This window comes from Watersipora subatra, chromosome 9 (assembly GCF_963576615.1).
Source record: "Watersipora subatra chromosome 9, tzWatSuba1.1, whole genome shotgun sequence".
In the NCBI taxonomy this organism is placed as follows: Eukaryota; Metazoa; Bryozoa; class Gymnolaemata; order Cheilostomatida; family Watersiporidae; genus Watersipora; species Watersipora subatra.
In genome coordinates this window covers 60,442,198-60,460,395 of record NC_088716.1, presented here as the reverse complement: position 1 = coordinate 60,460,395, position 18,198 = coordinate 60,442,198, and the positions used below count along the sequence as shown (strand labels likewise).

Sequence of the window (18,198 nt, the reverse complement as noted above, 5' to 3'; positions counted from 1 at the left end):
CTGCATTTCCGAATACTACAGCATACATGCAATTGTTTTCATGCTGTTAGAGCGTACTTCAAGGGGCAGCTGTAATGGCCGCACCAGAGTGGAGTTGCTACTACCCATATGGACAGCAAGTTTCCTCTGTGTACCCTAGTATCCAGCTAATGCCTAGACAAGTTCAATCTATTGTCATGGGACAGGTGGCTGAGGCACTGCCACTTCCAACGCTTATGCGGACAAGAGATATACCCCTGAAACCTATGAGGAGTGTAGATCCTGATGAAGATAAGAAAATCGGAAGATCGTTGAGCTGCTATACTAGAAAGTATGTTACCTATTCAGATGAGACCGATGTTGGTGGCTCTCTGTATTACACATTTATCAGACCGCCTGAAAACATCAGACGGATGCATTGATGACAATACGAAAGGAAACCTTTTCGATATTTTTGTCGAAAGATTTTGTGGATGTCGTCATCAGGCAGGAAATTTAGTAATTTCCGTTTAATATCTCAATCACTTTCTAATTGTACCTATCGTAGTAAACCAAACTTCATCTCTCAGTCTTACTCTTTGTACATATTGACCGCACTTTGCTGTTATTTTTCAGTCTTTCTACTCTGTCAGTTATCTACCAGGCTTATAGGACACTTGGCTACTTCATGTACTTCTTTCACTATTTTTTACAAAGATTTGTTACACTATTATTTAGAAGCAAAATGAAAACCAGCAAAATGCATGAATGAACTATGTTGACCAATCAAGACTAAGAGATGCAGTTCGGTTTACTACGATAGGTACTATTAGAAAGCGATTGAGATATTAAACAAAAATTACTGAATTTCCCGCCTGATGACGACGTTCACAAAATCTCCATTCGATAGAACAACCCACACCTTTTGACAAAAGATCTGTCAACCTTCAGTTTTATCTGTCAAACTGAAATTGGGCTTTTTGTTAACTGTTTTAGCTGGTATAAAATATCTGTAGTATGTAGATAAAATAGCAAACAGTAATCTGTTACCTTGTTCTGTTTCTATAGTAATATGTTACCTTGTTCTGTTTCTATAGTAATCTGTTACCTTGTTCTGTTTCTATAGGTAATCTGTTACCTTGTTCTGTTTCTGTAGTAATCTGTTACCTTGTTCTGTTTCTATAGTAATATGTTACCTTGTTCTGTTTCTATAGTAATATGTTACCTTGTTCTATTTCTATAGTAATCTGTTACCTTGTCTGTTTCTATAGTAATATGTTACCTTGTTCTGTTTCTATAGTAATCTGTTACCTTGTTCTGTTTCTGTAGTAATCTGTTACTTTGTTCTGTTTCTATAGGTAATCTGTTACCTTGTTCTGTTTCTATAGTAGTATGTTACCTTGTTCTATTTCTATAGTAATATGTTACCTTGTTCTGTTTCTATAGTAATATGTTACCTTGTTCTATTTCTATAGTAATCTGTTACCTTGTTCTGTTTCTATAGTAATATGTTACCTTGTTCTGTTTCTGTAGTAATATGTTACCTTGTTTTATTTCTATAGTAATATGTTACCTTGTTCTATTTCTATAGTAATCTGTTACCTTGTTCTGTTTCTATAGTAATATGTTACCTTGTTCTGTTTCTATAGTAATCTGTTACCTTGTTCTGTTTCTATAGTAATCCGCTACCTTGTTCTGTTTCTATAGTATGGAGGTTGTTTGGCACGGTGAATTTAACCGTCTCTGTCAGCACTTTTTCCCACATAGGTGGTACCTGAGTCCATATTTGGGCCGGCCCCTAAATTACCAGTGGTACACTTTTACTGATTGCGCGAAGGTCAGGTTTTTGTGCAAGGTAGGTAAAATGGTGTTCCTCGTTTCCATCGGATATCATGTTCTTCGTTTTGATTTTTAGCAATCAATTATTCCATCGAGTTCACTTTACCGCCAAAGTTAGATTCTAGATTTCTTGAGTCGACATGTATGCTTGTCTCTGTGGTCAATATCTGGAAGACCTTTAAAATGAATGTGAGATTGGGCACACCTGGAGCGTTTGCGTTCCAATTTTAGGATAAATCGCTGTTGTTTTCACCTTGATCAGGGTACACAATGGTAAAGGGAACTTAGTCAGATAGGGTCTGTATGTAAGAGAGAGGCGCATGCATGACAGTCCATCACTAAAAGGCGTAGACTAAGATCTTTATAAGTATGTTAATGTTTTTAGGCTATGGTAACCAAATGCTTGCCATTCAATGTGTTTTATTACGCAAAGAATATTTTACTGAGTTCGTTTGCGGGTCTTCGGTAGAACAATTACATTGTCTGTATACATCGCTGAAAGCAGCCCAGAGAAGATAAATCCAAGTTTATGGATGGGTTAAGAGATAAACAAGCTCTTTTAGCTCACCTCATTGCTTGGCATGTTGTTTCAACCATTGGTATTGCTGCAGATGAAAATCTAATATAAGAACGGCAGCTTATGTGAAACAAGCTTTTTTGCGCTCTAACGAAGTACTACACATAACTCAGCGATAAACCGGATGGTTACGTAGAAATACATCTTGTGCTAAACTCTGTTCTTTCCATGGTACACTGCTATCTATGGCATTGAAAAGTAAAATATCTCTTCTTACAAATGAGACAAGAAAAATAAACATTGCAATAGCTTTTTTCCATTGGAGGACGAGCCATGGATGGGCCAATATTATCAAAGCTGTAAATTGTGCCAATGTTCATTTTAAACGAGAAGTTATCTTTTCTTGTTGTATTTGTGATAGTTAATTTTTGGGGTAAACGCTTTTATCAGTGTTAGAGCACTTTTAGAGTGAAGAGAAAGGCTTTTGTTAAAAAATCTAGGCTTCATATCACCACATCCTAAATACCGCATATCATTTTTTGTATGACAAAAAAGGATACGCTGTATTTCATCTGTACATTTATATTCTTTTCTTTAGGTTGTTTTCTTTTACTCAGGCTCTAGGTGACGAACATATTATATTATTAGATGAATGCCTGACGTTGCCCGAGTAATAAAAAAGTCCGGGGAAAAAAATTCATTTTCTTTTAAAATTTTATTTTTATTCATCGTTTTTGAGCTTTTAAAAGTTTGTAATTACATTTCTACATATTTTGCACTTACAACCCAGCAGAGTAAGACATGGTGAGCCTTTTGATACCAAATAATTGCAATGTAAATTTTGTAAAGTTTGTAAATCTGTTTGTGAATCCGTTTTTACCATAACGGATGACCTGGATAACTGAACTAAAATACAATCGCCAAATTTTAATTTTGAGAGAAATTATTGTTGATATCGTATGATGGAACACAAACTCGCCCTATTAACTGCTGCTCCCTATAATTGGTTAACTGAGGGTACCATATTGGTTAACTGAGGGTACCATATTGGTTAACTGAGGGTACCATATTGGTTAACTGATGGTACCGTATTGGTTGATCGTTGTTATTTGCTTGGTTAATGGGGAGGGTGCCCAATGACAGAAGTGTTTCAACTTACCGACAGCAGAGTACTTAACATGACTGAATAAAAATAAAGTTTTGTTGTTCAGCTAAAACAAAATGCATGTTAAACAGCCACTGAACAGACTTCATATTCAGTACTGCTTAATCATAGAGTGTAAGTGTAATAGAGTTCCATGTCACCCAATGGTCAGGTGTGTTTTGTACAAAGAATAAATTTACTTTAGCAAAGTATTTTAAAGTTACGTCTGGGTAACATATGGAGTCATGATGAAGTCATTTGACGGAGTCAAAACAAAATTTTTTAAAGATCTGTTTTATTTATCTACTGCTACACACAAATTTGTCTTCTGTAGTTTTGTGACCATGGCTGGACAAGCATGAAGGGTCGAGTTGTTTTCAACTTTCAGTTCAATGAGAGTTCATTAACAGGAATTGTTTTCTTTCGATTATTTGGGCAAAAATGTCAACGATGCACTCCAGAGACATTCGAGCATGCCATGTGGTATCCAGAGGAGGTTATCAAGGTAAGAACCTGTTCAGAAGTTACATGTGTGTTCACATAATGCTAAATATAACAATGTATCCTTTTTGTTTGCTAGCGTAGATTATATGACATTCATTAGTGGCACAAGGGAACCAAAAGTAATGTTATACTGCACCTTTTCCGAGTATTTTTTAAAAATCTTGTTTGAATTTTATTATTTTAGTGTTTCAATCATGAACTTTATTTAAAAATGGACCAACCAATGTTCTGGAGACTTGGTAGATTGCTGTAAGGTTAAAACGTCTCTGCGGGATCTTGAGTGTCCGTGTCTATAATTGTCATTCCCTGCATTCACATGGGTTTGCAGCTCAGATGAGCGGTGTTTGGTCATAGCATGTGGACCTTAGTAAATAGCGGATGGCAACACAACAAATTCTTAGTAGAAATTAGGCTATAAATTGACAACCGTTCTATTTTTATTGCAGAACAGTTTAACGTAACAAACTAATTTAGCTGCATTGCTCTGCCTTATAGGCAATAAAAAGTAAACATTGTGTCAATGTCATGCCAAACAGTACAGTAAAAAGACACTCATAAAGGCCCAAACCTTATTTTGTAATTGCACCAAGCCTTTTTTTTCCAGCTTCAGGTCTTAACATGGGTAACAAATGTGTGAGAGATGGGAGATGGTAGACAAGGTGTCACGCACTGCGAATTTATCAGCATTGATTTGTGAACTAGCAACAATTGGTATACAAATACATGTGACGCTATCTACTATGGCAGAGAAAATTAAGTAATAGTACAAACAACATTTGCAGTTTGGGGGTCATTTTTTATATAAATCTAAAAAATTAGTATGAATTATTCATTTATTTTATTCGTTGCCTTTGGGCAACGAAACAAGTATTAAACTATGGCTAAGCGTGCAATCCGTAAAAAGGCTCTAGTTGTAGTAAAAAGAGTTGAGCGTATCTAGTGCATAAGTTATAAGCACTTGTTTCATCTTTATAGGTAATCGGAAACCTGTTCAACAGGATTGGCCAAGAGTACTATGGGTTCTATCGGCCCTGCGTTCGGGTAGACAGAAGACCTGGCAAACCTCAGGCGAAACACAATAAAGAATGTTGTCAAGCTTGCGCAGAGAGTAAGAATATGTTTCCTGAATGGCATGATTTGCATCGGTAGATGAAAGTACATATTTTCTCACCTGCTGAAAGTTTAGCTCTCTGGTCGATTGTCGAACTTGAGGCTTTCATTGCTGAGCCAACAATTTAATATAATAATTTACTATTTATTAATAAATTGTTTGATGGCTAGCATATGCATAAACAAACAGTTTACAGAACTAGTAGTACGGAGTAGGTAAAATCTCAAAATTGATTGGAATAACTCAACACTAAGGAGTTATGATACTCTGCAATATTAATTAGAAAACCCTTTCACCATTGGTGGCAAAAACCCACTTTTCTCTCATTTCATACAATTTAGCAGAACATAAAAATTTTGAAACATCTATTAGATAGTTGTTGGCAGTTACATCGCATCTTCCCTTTTCTATACCAGCTTTAGTTAGAGTTATGTAACTGATTTAGGAGTTACGCTCTCTCATAAGCATTACGCTTTAACACATGCCTTCTGAAGCCAAATCTCTGCTTTCGCATGTACATAACTCATCTGATATTTTAGCTTCTACGACTGCAATAACTGACAATCTGGAGTATTTCATTGTTTTTATCCTTGATTCTTGATTTACGGTATAATAATGTTACAGACGTCTGTCCTGACTTTGCGGATCTTAGACTGGAAGAGTCTGACCAGACAGAACAGGCTGCTTCATCTCACCTTCATGCGTAAGAAAAAACTGAAACCTTCAAAGCAATCAACAGTCGCATAATGTTAATATTTCTATATGATACTGGCTATTTTATTTCCATCATTTTTAATCCGTAGTATAACAATTATAAAAATAGTGCAATGTATATTGAGTAGAAAAATGAGATTTTGTAAAAGTGTTATTTCTATTATTAGCGAGCATTAAATAGGCGAGAGACACAACAGAGTAAAGAAGGTTAAGCATGACCATATACTTTGTCAACAAGGTTGCCTTTGTCGTAGTCTCTCCCACAGAGACAACAATAGCTGCCTGTTTGGGCCATATTTTCTCCATTTGCACTCACCATACCTCTCACAGACATGGTAAGACAACTCTCCTGTGATTAAGGAGATGTTGCTAATAGCGGTTACACACCAATTACATCGTTAGTATAAGTGACCTTTCTGTCAAGAATGTAGTCAGCAGCCCGCTGGACACTCCACTGGCAGCTCATGAGGGCTGTCTTACACTGGTCCATGCCAGCTAGCCTTAGGTTAGCCAACTGTTTTAATTTGATATATTTTATTGCATTCTGTATTTGGCGATCTGTTCGTTCCAAGGCATCTCGACAGTCTGATTCTGATACCTAAAATACATGTACAATAGAGTATTGAAAGGATACATTAATTCAACATGGCAATGAATATGCTTCACTGCGACGGGTTGAAAGAAGTTAGGCTCACTTACTCTGTTAATGCATATCAGAGTGACAAAATTAGCTGATTCAAAATCGTCTTTTTGCAAAGTCAAACCCCTACATACGATTGACCCGACATACAAATATTCCAAAATGATGTAAATTTCAAGTAAAGCTCTGACACTACACCAGAGGTAAGTTCTAGATTATGATGATCCAAATCAAGAGAAGCATCACGATTTTATAAGTGACGAGACTGAACTGCCCTGAACATGAAAATTAAAGGAAATCGGAAACAAATAGAAGAATGGAGAAATAGTAAGCTCAATGTCTGTCACAACGCATCACAACGCTTTCACTTCCATTCACGGCTCTCTAAGATAATGTAATACAGAAAACCTCTTGAGTGATTATGTCTTTATTAATTTATTTTTATCTCTCATATAAAATGCACATGTGTTATTGCTATACATAAATATTTACAGTACTTGCTAAGGAGCTGTAGATTTGTAGGCAGTTGAACGAATTAGACAGATTACAGTGTAGACGTATGGTCAAAATAGTTTTAACATATGAAGCGGGTCCAAAACAAATCAGATTTGCATGCAGAGGTTCGCCTATATCACTTGTAAAAATGTCTTTATTGACCAACAAGCTCACATTTTATGCATATATAAGAGCCTCTTTATGACACGTACAGTCATTCACAATACATGGCCACATAGAAACAGGTATTAAATGTCTTTATAATTAAAGTATGTTAACAGACGCTAAAAGTGCGGGAGAGACTGCGTTTGTTAAACTCTTGGACAGACAGGTTTTCCTATTCCATTAGAAAGGAGGCCTTCATAATTAAATTTTTTTCTGGAAACATGCCTTGAAATTTGAGACATTGCAACAAAAATCAAGACAGCAATACTATTAGAACGACAGTGTGTGAGCTAATATTTCTCAGCAGATATCACCAACTCCTCGTTACGCGCAACGCTCACCTCTTTACCCAGCATTCTTTGCATTTGTCGTATCTGCTGCCTCTCTTCACTGATATCCATCAAATCTTCATAACTGACGTTGTCAGATCGCGATTTGTACTTTCCGTGTGTGAATTTTGATCCCTTGGAGTCTTCCGAGTTTATCTCTTGCCGCCAGAAAGGCTCCATGTTGTTGTAGACGGCTAAAATATAATATAATCCAGTTTTACAGCATGCAATGATCTGGACTAGCAAAACGCATTCAGTAAATTATAGATCTGAACTCACGTTCGACTGTGACACGGGAGGGTGACTGGGGCACGGGTGGTGGGGGTGTAGAGGGCATATTAGTTAGATCATCAGGGTTCTCTGATTCTAAACTTCCTGTGGCAAGGTGAATGGGCGGCAGTGGAGGTTTTTCTTTTGGTCTCTCTAGACCTCTTGAACTGCGGCTGCAGGCCAAACCAATATTATTGCTGCGTATTGTACCCTTCGTATAACTTAACGCGGGCTGAACAGTTAGTAAACAGTTTGAAACACAAAACTCTTTTACACTGTGAAAACGGTGTAAAAATCCATAAGTGTTACCTTGAGCGATTTGATGTCTGAGAGTTTGAACTGTGCCTTCTTGTTCTCACTACGTTAGTTGGCACTTCGGGAGGCCTCTGTGTGGGATGTACGGGATGGGATCTACGCACCTCCTATAAACATTATTGCAAGGTTCTGAGGTTGTGCAATAGTTGCTTACATGTACAATACTTTGACAAAACAATCCTGGTTGAGAAGTTTAGACAGAAAACAGCTGCAGAGTAACCAATTTCATAGTTCATGCAAAAACAGCAGATTTTGGATTTGTCTTCTCCTTTTAAGCAAATATAAAATGCTTTCCTAAATTGTATCTAGTGTAGAAACTATGTTCTCCATATATATATATATATATATATATATATATATATATATATATATCTCAGTGTTTGTCTTTTGTTGGTATTTTGTTTCCTGTCATTGCTGTGTCCAGTTATAGCAATTAAAATCTAGCAGTGAAAAATCCACTTCACAGAGGGTTAGATGTCGGAACCTCCAGGTCTGAAGACTAGCGATCTAAACCACTACACTACTATCGTTTAACTGACCATAGTGATGAACAATGGTGATGAAATTTATTACACCGGGTAAAATACTCACGGTTACAGCGCTTTGGGTTATTAACTAGCACTATTGATCATTATGATCGTAACAATTATTAACCTGGCTTCAAACACTGCTATTGTTCTAGTGGATATTCAGACTACTAGCTTACGAGGTAAGTTACTCAAATTCATTGGTAATTATTTTATTACCAGTCGGGAATTAGGTTGGTAAGAAGAGAAGAACATTGCTTTCCTTGGATGTAGCGCGTAAATACAAGCAATCATTGGCCAATGTGAATGACATAAGAAAAAAACTGTGGGGTGTGGGGAGAGTTACAATGCAAAAGCACTAAAGGATATAGTGACTAGGTGCACGAGAACTTTACTGGCAACACTTGGATTCCAATTAAAAGCTAAAGATTACAAAGGAAGACAACTGCTAGGCCAACCTGAGATGCTGTGCTATTGTTCGGTCCAATTAACATATTATAGACTTGCTCAGCTTCTGGAGTTATTGTTGAACATGAAGACTTTGATATAAGGCTGTCACTGAAAGTTTTCTTATCACTTTTCGGGCTTGTCTTTTTAGTTCCAGGAAACTTAAAATGGAATTTGTGCTTAGACTTGCTCGGTGTCTCTGGCTGGTCTTCTGGCTCTCTTGGTGTGTTGGCTTGCTGAAAGCATTCATTGCAGCAAGATAATAAACATATAGTATGTTGTGGTGTCCCTGAATTCTATTTAGCAGCTAGCAGCATTCAATACAATCATGTGCTTAACTAGCCTACTCGTACTACATACCTGTCCACATACACATGTCCACTTATACATGTTTACATATACATATCCACATACACATGTCCAGTTATACATGTTTACATATGCATATTCACTTATACATGTCCACATACACATGTCCGCTTATACATGTTTACATATGTATATTCACTTATACATGTCCACATACACATGTCCACATATACATGTTTACATATGCATATTCACTTATACATGTCCACATATACATGTTCACTTATACATGTTTACATATACATGTCCACATATACATGTTCACTTATACATGTTTACATATACATATTCACATATACATGTTTACATATACATGTTCACATACACATGTTTACATACACATGTTTACATATACATATTCACTTATACATGTCCACATACACATGTACATTTATAAATGTTTACTATACATGTTTACATATAAATATTCACTTATACATGTCCACATACACATGTCCACGTATATGTTTATATATACATGTTTACATATACATATTCACTTATACATATCCACATACACATGTCCACTTATACATGTATACATATGTATGTCCGCACATACACGTCCACATATACATGTCCACTTATACATGTCCTTTTACACATGTCCCCATATACACTTATACATGTCCATGTATACATGTTTACATATGTATGCCCACATACAAATGTCCACATACACATGTTCACATATATATCCACATGTCTATAATATCAATATATTAATATGAATGTTAATATTAATATATCCATATACAGTATAGAAGTTCATAGGCACATGTCCACAGACACTTCCACAAATAAAAGCTCACACATGCAAATCTTTGCTGTAGCTTGTTAATGAAACTGCTAACCAAAATAGATTAGATTGTGTTTTTAGCTGAAACTCTTTGAGAAAATTCAAACTTATGATTTGGAAAACGCTTTTTGTGTATTGGTTGCTATCGGGAGGGGCCTCATATCAACATAATTCTTTGATAGGAGAGATTAATGTGCTATTTATTCTTTATATAACACTGAATGCCGACTCTTAATACTGTAACTTCTTCCTTCGTTTTGCTATATACAGTATGTACACGTATATACAGTATGTACACGTATATACAGTATGTACACGTATATACAGTATGTACACGTATATACAGTATGTACACGTACATACAGTATGTACACGTATATACAGTATGTACACGTATATACAGTATGTACACGTATATACAGTATGTACACGTATATACAGTATGTACACGTATATACAGTATGTACACGTATATACAGTATGTACACGTATATACAGTATGTACACGTATATACAGTATGTACACGTATATACAATATGTACACGTATATACAGTATGTACACGTATATACAGTATGTACACGTATATACAGTATGTACACGTATATACAGTATGTACACGTATATACAATATGTACACGTGCATACAGTATGTACACGTATATACAATATGTACACGTATATACAGTATGTACACATATATACAATATGTACACATATATACACCTAGAATACATCTGCAGAATGGCTAACTGGTTGTGGTACTAGCACCCTACCTTGATGGAGTATGCCAAGAAATCAGGAGTGTTTGATGATGCATGTCATTCATTCCTACCTTTCAGCATGGAAAATAGCATAAATCACTGCAAGCTATTCATATACATGTACCACCCCTCACATTAATAAAGCTAACCTGCCAAGCAATGTGCCAACAGGTGAATGCCAAAGCAAAAAACAAGGCACATCAATAAGATCTAAAGTTATCAATTTTGAACACTGGTACTTGTTGCCACAAGAACACCAGTTTTAATGCCTTCTGACTAAACAGACCTGAAGTGAAGGCACACTCGATGTTTGCCATGTTTGTGAACATTTGCGTTTGCTGTTTACGATTCGTTGTTTACGAACATCAAACTTTAATAAGAAAATTCAAAACGTGCTGCAGAAAAATCCAGTTTAAATTGACTAGACTCTAGACCCAGGAGGTAGATCAGGGGTAGGGAACCTATGGCCCTCGAGCCATTTGTGGCTCTTTTGATGATTGCATCTGGTTCTTTAATAAACCAGTGGAAAAATAATCCGTAATTTGGCTGTTAATTTAATTAACATAATAATACAAATAATGCTGAAATTACAGTAACAATATACAAAATAAAAAATAACGTCCATTTAATAGAAATATGTTTTCATTTGCAACCTTTTCATGTGGCGCGCACAGCAAAGGGTTTTCATTGCTTTTTGTACTCCGCTCTGCGCAGGCTGCACAGAGACCGGACGAGTCATTTATAGATCAAAAAGTAAACCCTTCAAACCAAAATATGACTAAAAAAATTGTTCTTTGGACATTTTTGTTCGAATTAATCTTTTTTATAATCTTTTTTATAATCTAAAATTGCTCAAACATACTAAGTTTGTTGGTCTTCCTTTTCAATTTTATGTTTTCGAGATTCAAACTATACATATGGCCCTCCTAGAATTAAATTTTGAAACATGTGGGTTTTTGGCTCTCTCAGTCAAAAAGGTTCTTGACCCCTGAGGTAGATAGAGCTATTTCTATTTCTCTAATGTACACTTTCCTGATTGATACGAGGCTATTGTTTATGAACAGTTTGGTAGCTCAAACCCTTTTTGAGATGCTGGAAATATATAATCACGGTGTTTTCATGCTTCGAATGGGTTTGGAGTTGACCTCTGTCGATGAATTCGCACCTTACCGTTCCAACGACTAGGAGTTGCACTTTAAAACAATTTTTCCCGGACTAGCGATGTAGGCTACTTCCCCAAAGCAGAACTTGTTAAAGTAGACTCGTTTCGAGTCGCGGTCACTTTTCAATTTATGCTTCGTACGTTTGTTGCGCTCACTCAGCCAAAATACCTGTTCAGAATTTTCTTTATCATTAATAATATTAATATTCCTCCATATTACAAAACAGTAATATAATTTCCTACTCGCTATACAATCATTACTTCAAAAGCCGCATGAACGACAATCGCTTTTGTTAAAAAAAAACTTACTATATTAGAAGAGTTAAGCCTAGGAAGAGGTCGGCACCAGTGCAGTGGTTACTATATTAGAAGAGTTAAACCTAGGAAGAGGTCGGCACCAGTGCAGTGGTTTCTATATTAGAAGAGTTAAGCCTAGGAAGAGGTCGGCACCAGTGCAGTGGTTACTATATTAGAAGAGTTAAGCCTAGGAAGAGGTCGGCACCAGTGCAGTGGGAATCTGTACAATCAGTAGGTTCAGTTATTTAATAAATAAGGTAATAAAATAAATAAAAATGTAATTATCTCATCATTGTTGTATGAGCAACCTATCGTTGGCTGCCATAATTAAAAAATACCCGCGTGGTAGTGTGATGAGATGTGCTGAATATTTTTACCTCCACTGGGGAGAGTTCAACTGGATATTATCAATTCGAATCCATCAGCAGTGAACGTTTTTGTGATGTCAAATAGTAGTCTCACTTGCGAACGAATTTCGAGTCTCAACGAGTCTCAATTTGTGAAACGAAATAGTGTCAAAGGTTCTATAATGTTCTATAATGTTCTATAATGTTCTATAATGTTCTAAAGAAACTCTGAATCCATTTGAAGCATAGCAGCCCGGTAATAGACTCAAATCAAAATTCCAAAACAGGGTTCTGAAAGCATGAGGCACAGGTCAAGAGATCAGTTGCGGTTTTAACAGCTAGTAGCCCCACACGAATGGCGCATGTATTATAGAAGCAACTTGCTGCCGCTGCCAGTTCGCCGGTGTGAGAAAAATAAAAAACATCTTTAGAGTAAAATTCCATATTTCAAACTAGCATAGCGTAAGAAGTTAGGCAGTCACATGACTGGAGGACTAACAGATTTGATGCACAGTTAGGTATAACTGATTTGCAAATATACAAATGTATTTATATATAACGAATATACGTATGTATTTATATATAACTTCTTATTGGTATTGTCAAATCATCAACAAATATGTGTTTTCATTTTGCAATAAGTGAATTCCCTATGATATGAGAACCAGTTGCTGACATCAAGTTTAATGAACTGCCTAATGTTCTAGAAGTCTGGAAACCTATAGGCATAGATGCAAGGTGGAGACAACTTACTGACAGCGATGTGGATGCTAGCTGATTGGCTAATTCTATCGCATCATTTATCATCTTTTCATCAGCGGCAGACATACTTTTGAGGTTTGTTCCAGGCAGCACCTAAAAACCACATCACAATGCTTGTACATTGTATGCTGGAAGTATCAATACAAGTATCAATACATGTCAGTTATAGCACAAGAAATGGTGAAAAAGCAATTAATCTACCATATGCTTACAAAGATGCTAACAGCACGTACAGCTCAACCCCACTGTTCAATACAGCCTCTCAATCAACAATAATATTATTAGCTTGTTAAATTATAATGAACCCCATATATAGAGGTTTAATCAATCATGAACGTAAGAAGACAACTCTAATCATTGAAATTACATGGATTGCAGCTTGTTAGGTGCAAGACTGTTGTCATACGTATTTTGTAAAAGGTCTTGGGGTTGAGTTGTCGAGCTGCAGCAAACAAGCTCTTAACTGCTAAGAAGATGTTGAAAGAAAGCTATACGATAGGACTACTAAAACTGCAGAGAGCAGAGTAGCAATGTTGTCTTACCTTTGCCTCAGGAAGCCAGGCTATCACGCCAAACGAGGGAATGTTAGCTCAACACCAGACACAGCGAACCGTGTTACCAAAAACACTATGACAACATCACTTTCCAAACGCATCGCAAATCTCAAATCTCGACCGTCAGGCATAAGAGCCATTAATGACCATGGAACAAGAGACAGACAGATCAAATACACAAAGAAAGCTGTAAGCAAACCATTCCAGGAACCTCTTCTTGAGAAAGCGACATTAATTGGAACACTGTTGGAATGCTCATGATTGTACTACATGTATATGTACACATAACCGATGGCATTTCTGAGGCAATTAACACAGAAATTAAGAAAATATTGATGGTGTAATTATTATAAGTAATGTGAATACATGTGGTATAATGAGTGACTCGGCGCGTGCTAAAATATTTCAAAGGCGCCGCGGCAAAGGCATATGATTGGTCACGAGCACTTATGCATATTCTACAATAGTCAGTCAGCAATGCATGTAATTGTTACAAAATATATAGAACTATAAAATTAATAAGTAAAAGTGTAACATCAATAGATGAAAATAATTAAAAATTGCATACGATTAAAATTATATGGATTAGTGCTACATAAATGTTGTGTTGATAGAAATAGCCTTCAATTCTTGCAGCGGATGAACACCATCACGGAGTCCCAAGTATTCTCTAGTAGCTAGGGCTTGTTGCTATTGGTGTCCATTCAATGATAGAAATAGTCTTGAGTAGCGGGTATCATTGATAAAGCCCGGCTACATGTAGAAAGGGAGTTGTAACATTATGTTTAATGTTCATAAACCGCTGCATTGCTCATTCGCTGAATATATCTGGCAAAGTGCCAACGAAAGAAAGCAATAACTAGGTGTTTGTGTTTATGGTAGTAGTGGGGCTGCCAACGTATCAGACCGCTACACTTTCCAAATCGCCGTCTAAACTGTGGCTAATCTACAGAACAAGGAAAGACAACCGCCACTAATCGAGAAAATTCCGAATCTTTTGAGACGATTGGCATGCAGACAGAAGACACGAGCTGATGAGCATCATGCCTAGTGCTAGTGTAATACACTCTGATGCAAGTTCAAAGGAATAGTTAGTGAAGGCTACATGCTCATGAAAATACTACAATGCCACCGAGAAGCCAGTGTATGGCGTGCAAACTATAGGGGTGAATTAAGCTACCATCCGCAAGCTGTGTTAAAGTCAGAAGAAAAGAGGGAAGGCTAAGAAGGGTAATAGAGGTGCTGAGTGTAGCAGAGTAATAGAGTTAACTATAGAGTTAACTAAACATGTGAATTGACTGGGATTAGCTAGCGCATTTAGTGTTAGCTGAGTAAAAGCAAGCCAGTTGCTATGGGCTCCATTCAGCTGCTATGGACTCTAGCCAGTTGCTATGGACTCGAGCCAGTTGCTATGGACTCACACACCACTTACTAATTTATGCTTAGGTTTCTTTCGTGCTTTGCCCGTATTACCATGGGAGTCATCAAATGCGGGAGAAGCATCTTCAAGTCTAGCCGTGTTAGTATGCGTGGTTAGAGCATTTGTACCACTCGTGGCACTGCTTGGCAAGCCATTAGTATGTGATCCATAGCTCTGAGTTGAGCTGTGTGATACCGACCCGCTGTCATCACTTGTCAGAGAATTAGTGCGTGAGGCAGCGTGAGCGCTTACATGTTGTGAGGATGCACTGTCACCATTCCTGAGGTGTTTTGAGCTGTTGTTATTTTCATTTGTGTTGTCGTTTCGTTCGGCTGACTTAAAATCCCTCATCATATCATCGATAAAGGAGGTGCCAAAATTCAGCGACTCCTGAAAGAAAACGAATATATCATTAGAAAGCAAAACCGATTCGTGACTCACCAACTGGTTGGTTCATGGTCAGCTCATGGCTCAGTATTAATCTTTTTATCTTGTAAATTAGTTATACGTGTGAGCGAGATTAAACCAGATGAAACCATTACAAATATGCGTTGCCTTTATTTCCAAGATTAATGGTTGCCTATCGCTTTGATGAAATTCTAGAAGAGCTCGAGGAGCCTTCGTGAATAATATCTGTTGCAGCCCTTGATAGTAGTGTTACAGCCCATAAAATGAAGAATTTATGTTCGACAAACATTAAGTCAACCTCCATAAAACATAAATAGAATGTGAAATATGGAGCCAAAAAGCATTTCATTCCAGTGTTATCTATGGACTCATCTTTGAAACCTAGTCAACTATAGAAGAGGTAGCAAATGTTCTCTTTGGATCTGAGTGCACATACGAGCAGCGTATTGCCCCTTTCTTAATTTAAATAATGCCATTAAAAAGTTGAAAGACTTAGATGTAGAAAATAAATGGAGTGGAGCGGATATTGATGTGCAGTTAATCCTATAAAAGGAGTTGATATACTCAATCGCCAACCAACTGAGACTAGTATGCACGATAATCGTACCGCATGAAATGATGCTGTCCACCTATTCTGCGCAGCAAGAATTTAATCTCTTTAATCCCCATTCCTTTATATAAACCCTCATCCCTTCATATAAGGCCTCATCCCTTTATATAAACCCTCATCTCTTCATATAAACCCTCATCCCTTCATATAAACCCTCATTCCTTCATATAAGGCCTCATTCCTTTATATAAACCATCATCCCTTCATATAAACCATCATCCCTTCATATAAGGCCTCATCCCTTTATATAAACCCTCATCCCTTCATATAAACCATCATCCCTTCATATAAACCCTCATCCCTTCCGTATAAACCCTCATCCCTTCATATAAGGCCTCATCCCTTTATATAAACCCTCATCCCTTCATATAAACCATCATCCCTTCATATAAACCCTCATCCCTTCCGTATAAACCATCATTTTTGCTACTAACAATTTAAATCAATTCCTTCAAACACTGTTTGACAAGCAAGTAACACTAATCCCTACCGATAGATTCAGGTCTGGAAATTGGAAGTCGCTCAAGTCTTCGATATCTCCACCGAATTCTTTCTCGTCATTTGATATTCTGATTGCTTCAACTTGAAGTGAACCACCGTTTACCACGGGGGCACTGATGTGAGTAGTGACAGGGACGCTCGCATTTGTCACAGAATCATTGGAAGGACTAGTGGTTGAGCTGCTGCCAGCGCTGTGGGAACTCTTTAAGGTGCTCGAACCTGTACAATGAACAAAGGAATCCCAAAATGCAACAGTAACAGCGGAGGAAACTAGGCCATGATAAAATTGTAGATAAGAGTTGCATGATCTCTCTGCTCATTACTTGCAACATATTTCATGAAAACATAAAAATTAATGAAGTTTGCAAATCGTTACAATTTGATTAAATGATTAAGCTATATTAGATAGAACCAACTAAAATTGAAAAGTAACAGAAATACAAATTGACAGGTAATAGTGAACCAACCAGTATAAGCGATGTAGTGGTTATACAAGTTGTGCCGGAGAGAACACCTGCAAGAACCTACCAGTAAATGTGCTTGGCTGCAAATGATGCACAAACACAACGTCTGAACAAACTGATCTGGCTCCTCACGTAACAATAAACGCAAACACGCCGCGTGAAACTACGATAGACGAATGAGGCCCAGCAAGACAATGCCTACACGCTTGATTGAGCGCAAAGCAAGTAAACACTCATTGTTGGCAACAAGTGGCTCGGTGCAGGCCTATTCACAAACTGCCAGGGTCACAGCATTGATTATATATATCCCACGGAAAGTATGACTGACATCTTACCAATATTTACAAGGTGCATCCTCATCCTTGGGAGACAAAAGCTGTTTATATACAAGTTACATTTGTGCTTAGCAGGTTATAAATGGAGGTGCACAAGGGGTTACTCCCTTACTTGTAGTTACTTGCCCGCCTTCAAAACCAGCTTGACTTTTAAATGTGCAGCTAAAAAATTAGAAAAATTCTGGAAACTGACGGATGTATGAAAATGAACATGCTTTTTCTATATGCTAAAAACTAAATTTCGTCAATTTATTGTATAGCAATTTTGTTTGAACTTTTAAAATTGCTAGGACTTTTGGCGTAGAACTTTACTGATGATGATGCAGTTACTGGACATATCTTTATTACTGTACTTGATTACATTGACAAATACCAGCACCAACACCGTGAAGTCTAAAAACATAAAATTACTATGCTAAGTACTAAATATA

At 37.0% G+C, this 18,198-nt stretch overlaps 2 protein-coding genes across 10 annotated transcripts in view; one reads left to right on the top strand and one right to left on the bottom strand.

Moving 5' to 3' along the window:
- The first annotated feature begins 178 nt into the window (after positions 1–178).
- On the top strand, positions 179–5,603 carry LOC137404451 (receptor-transporting protein 3-like). Its single transcript, XM_068090661.1, has 4 exons — positions 179–310; positions 1,666–1,813; positions 3,793–3,963; positions 4,938–5,603. Exons 1-4 carry the CDS (start codon positions 216–218, stop codon positions 5,109–5,111), a joined length of 588 nt encoding a protein of 195 aa, XP_067946762.1. The 5' UTR covers positions 179–215; the 3' UTR covers positions 5,112–5,603.
- A 65-nt stretch (positions 5,604–5,668) lies between these two features.
- Positions 5,669–18,198, bottom strand: part of LOC137405491 (activated Cdc42 kinase-like) — a 63,670-nt gene continuing 51,140 nt past the window's right edge. For 8 of the 9 annotated variants that reach the window (XM_068091781.1, XM_068091775.1, XM_068091776.1 and 5 more), the window contains 8 exons: positions 16,958–17,187; positions 15,462–15,839; positions 13,467–13,568; positions 8,987–9,211; positions 7,996–8,108; positions 7,696–7,859; positions 7,429–7,610; positions 5,669–6,385 (listed from right to left, as the gene is read on the bottom strand). In XM_068091781.1, the coding sequence (XP_067947882.1) occupies positions 6,167–6,385; positions 7,429–7,610; positions 7,696–7,859; positions 7,996–8,108; positions 8,987–9,211; positions 13,467–13,568; positions 15,462–15,839; positions 16,958–17,187 (1,613 nt within the window). In that variant the 3' untranslated portion in view covers positions 5,669–6,166. The remainder of the gene's footprint in view (positions 6,386–7,428; positions 7,611–7,695; positions 7,860–7,995; positions 8,109–8,986; positions 9,212–13,466; positions 13,569–15,461; positions 15,840–16,957; positions 17,188–18,198) is intronic. The other variant, XM_068091780.1, reaches the window with a different exon arrangement.

What these genes read in the sequence shown, in the direction of transcription:
- LOC137404451 (XM_068090661.1), top strand. Translation starts at nt 216, where the DNA reads ATGCGGACAAGAGATATACCCCTGAAACCTATGAGGAGTGTAGATCCT. An exon ending in TTGAGCTGCTATACTAGAAA is followed by an intron (nt 311 to 1,665) that starts GTATGTTACCTA and finishes CTGTTTCTATAG; the next exon opens with TATGGAGGTTGTTTGGCACG. An exon ending in ATCCAGAGGAGGTTATCAAG is followed by an intron (nt 3,964 to 4,937) that starts GTAAGAACCTGT and finishes TCATCTTTATAG; the next exon opens with GTAATCGGAAACCTGTTCAA.